Source organism: Eimeria mitis, genomic scaffold (assembly GCF_000499745.2).
Source record: "Eimeria mitis Houghton genomic scaffold, Emh_scaff1329, whole genome shotgun sequence".
Taxonomy (NCBI): domain Eukaryota; phylum Apicomplexa; class Conoidasida; order Eucoccidiorida; family Eimeriidae; genus Eimeria; species Eimeria mitis.
Genome location: NW_013568788.1, coordinates 3383 through 4510, shown reverse-complemented (window position 1 = coordinate 4510; position 1128 = coordinate 3383). Strand labels below are relative to the sequence as shown.

At 56.1% G+C, this 1128-nt stretch overlaps 1 protein-coding gene across 1 annotated transcript in view; it reads left to right on the top strand.

Moving 5' to 3' along the window:
• EMH_0034750 (uncharacterized protein) overlaps window positions 1–941 on the top strand; it is a gene marked incomplete at both ends in the record, with an annotated part of 1743 nt that extends 802 nt beyond the window's left edge. Inside the window, one exon of the mRNA XM_013494903.1 lies at window positions 45–941. Coding sequence (XP_013350357.1) covers window positions 45–941 — 897 coding nt within the window. The remainder of the gene's footprint in view (window positions 1–44) is intronic.
• Between the last annotated feature and the right edge of the window lie 187 nt (window positions 942–1128).

Here is a 1128-nt window from a genome sequence, read left to right as displayed (position 1 = left end):
GCAGCAGCAGCAGCAGCAGCAGCAGTTTTCTACTGCGCACACAGTGGAAATATTGCGGCGCTGATACAGCCGAAGCAGCAGCAGCAGCAGCAGATGGAGCTAGAGAGACAGGGAGAAACAACTGCAGCAGCACTGCTGAAGCTGCTGCTGTTGCTGCTGCTGCTGCTGCAGTTTCTGCTGCTGCTGCTGCTGCTGCGTGCCCTCCGTCTTCACGTGTCTCCTTTCCTTCTCTAATAAAAAGAAAGACAGCAGCAGCTGCAGCAGCAGCTGCAGCAGCAGATGCAGCAGCAGATGCAGCAGCAGCAGCAGCAGCAGAGACAGAAAAGGAGACAGAAAAGGAGACAGAAGAAGAGACAGAGACAGTCTCGCGTCTATCTACTGTCTCCTTTTCCTCCTGCAGCAGCAGCAGCTCTTTCTATCACCCCCCTCTGCTTCTCTCTGCCTCAGAAAGAAGAAATACCAGCAGCAACAGCAGCAGCAACAGCAGCAGCAGCAGCAGCAGCAGCAGAGAAGATATTGTTGATGCTGCTAGAGACCAAGACAACGTTTTTTTTGATGTCTTTTCGGGTGTATCTGCAGTTAAGCAATGCATGCACCCTCGCCCTGGTTTTCTGCTGTCTGTACACCTGGGTATATCTGCAGCAGCAACTGCAGCAGCAGCAGCAGCTGCTGCTGCAGCAGGAGTATTAGAGGAGGAGGGGGCCCCCCTGCTGCAGCAGCAGGGGCCCCCCGCTACTCATTGCTTTGCTGCTGATAGCCTCCCCTTGCTGGGGGTTGACTTAGCTTATGAGTGCAGCAGCGGGAGACGTCTGCTGCAGACACAAGCAGCAGCAGCAGCAGCAGCAGCAGCAGCAGCTGGAGGTGCTCCAGGGGCCCCGCACGGGGCCATGATGGCTGCTGCCTCTGCAGGCGAGCAGACAACAGCAGCGGATCGTATTTAGTGCTGCTGTGGCAGCAGCAGCAGAAGCAGCAGCAGCAGCAGCAGCAGTAGCAGCGGCAGAAACAGGCAGCAGCAACAGCAACAGCAGCAGCAGCAGCAACAGCTGCTGCTGCTTTTTTGGTAGATCGTAAAACCCTAAAGACAACGCAGCCTAAAGCAGACACTTCTCTGTTGAGGCGGCCTGACCC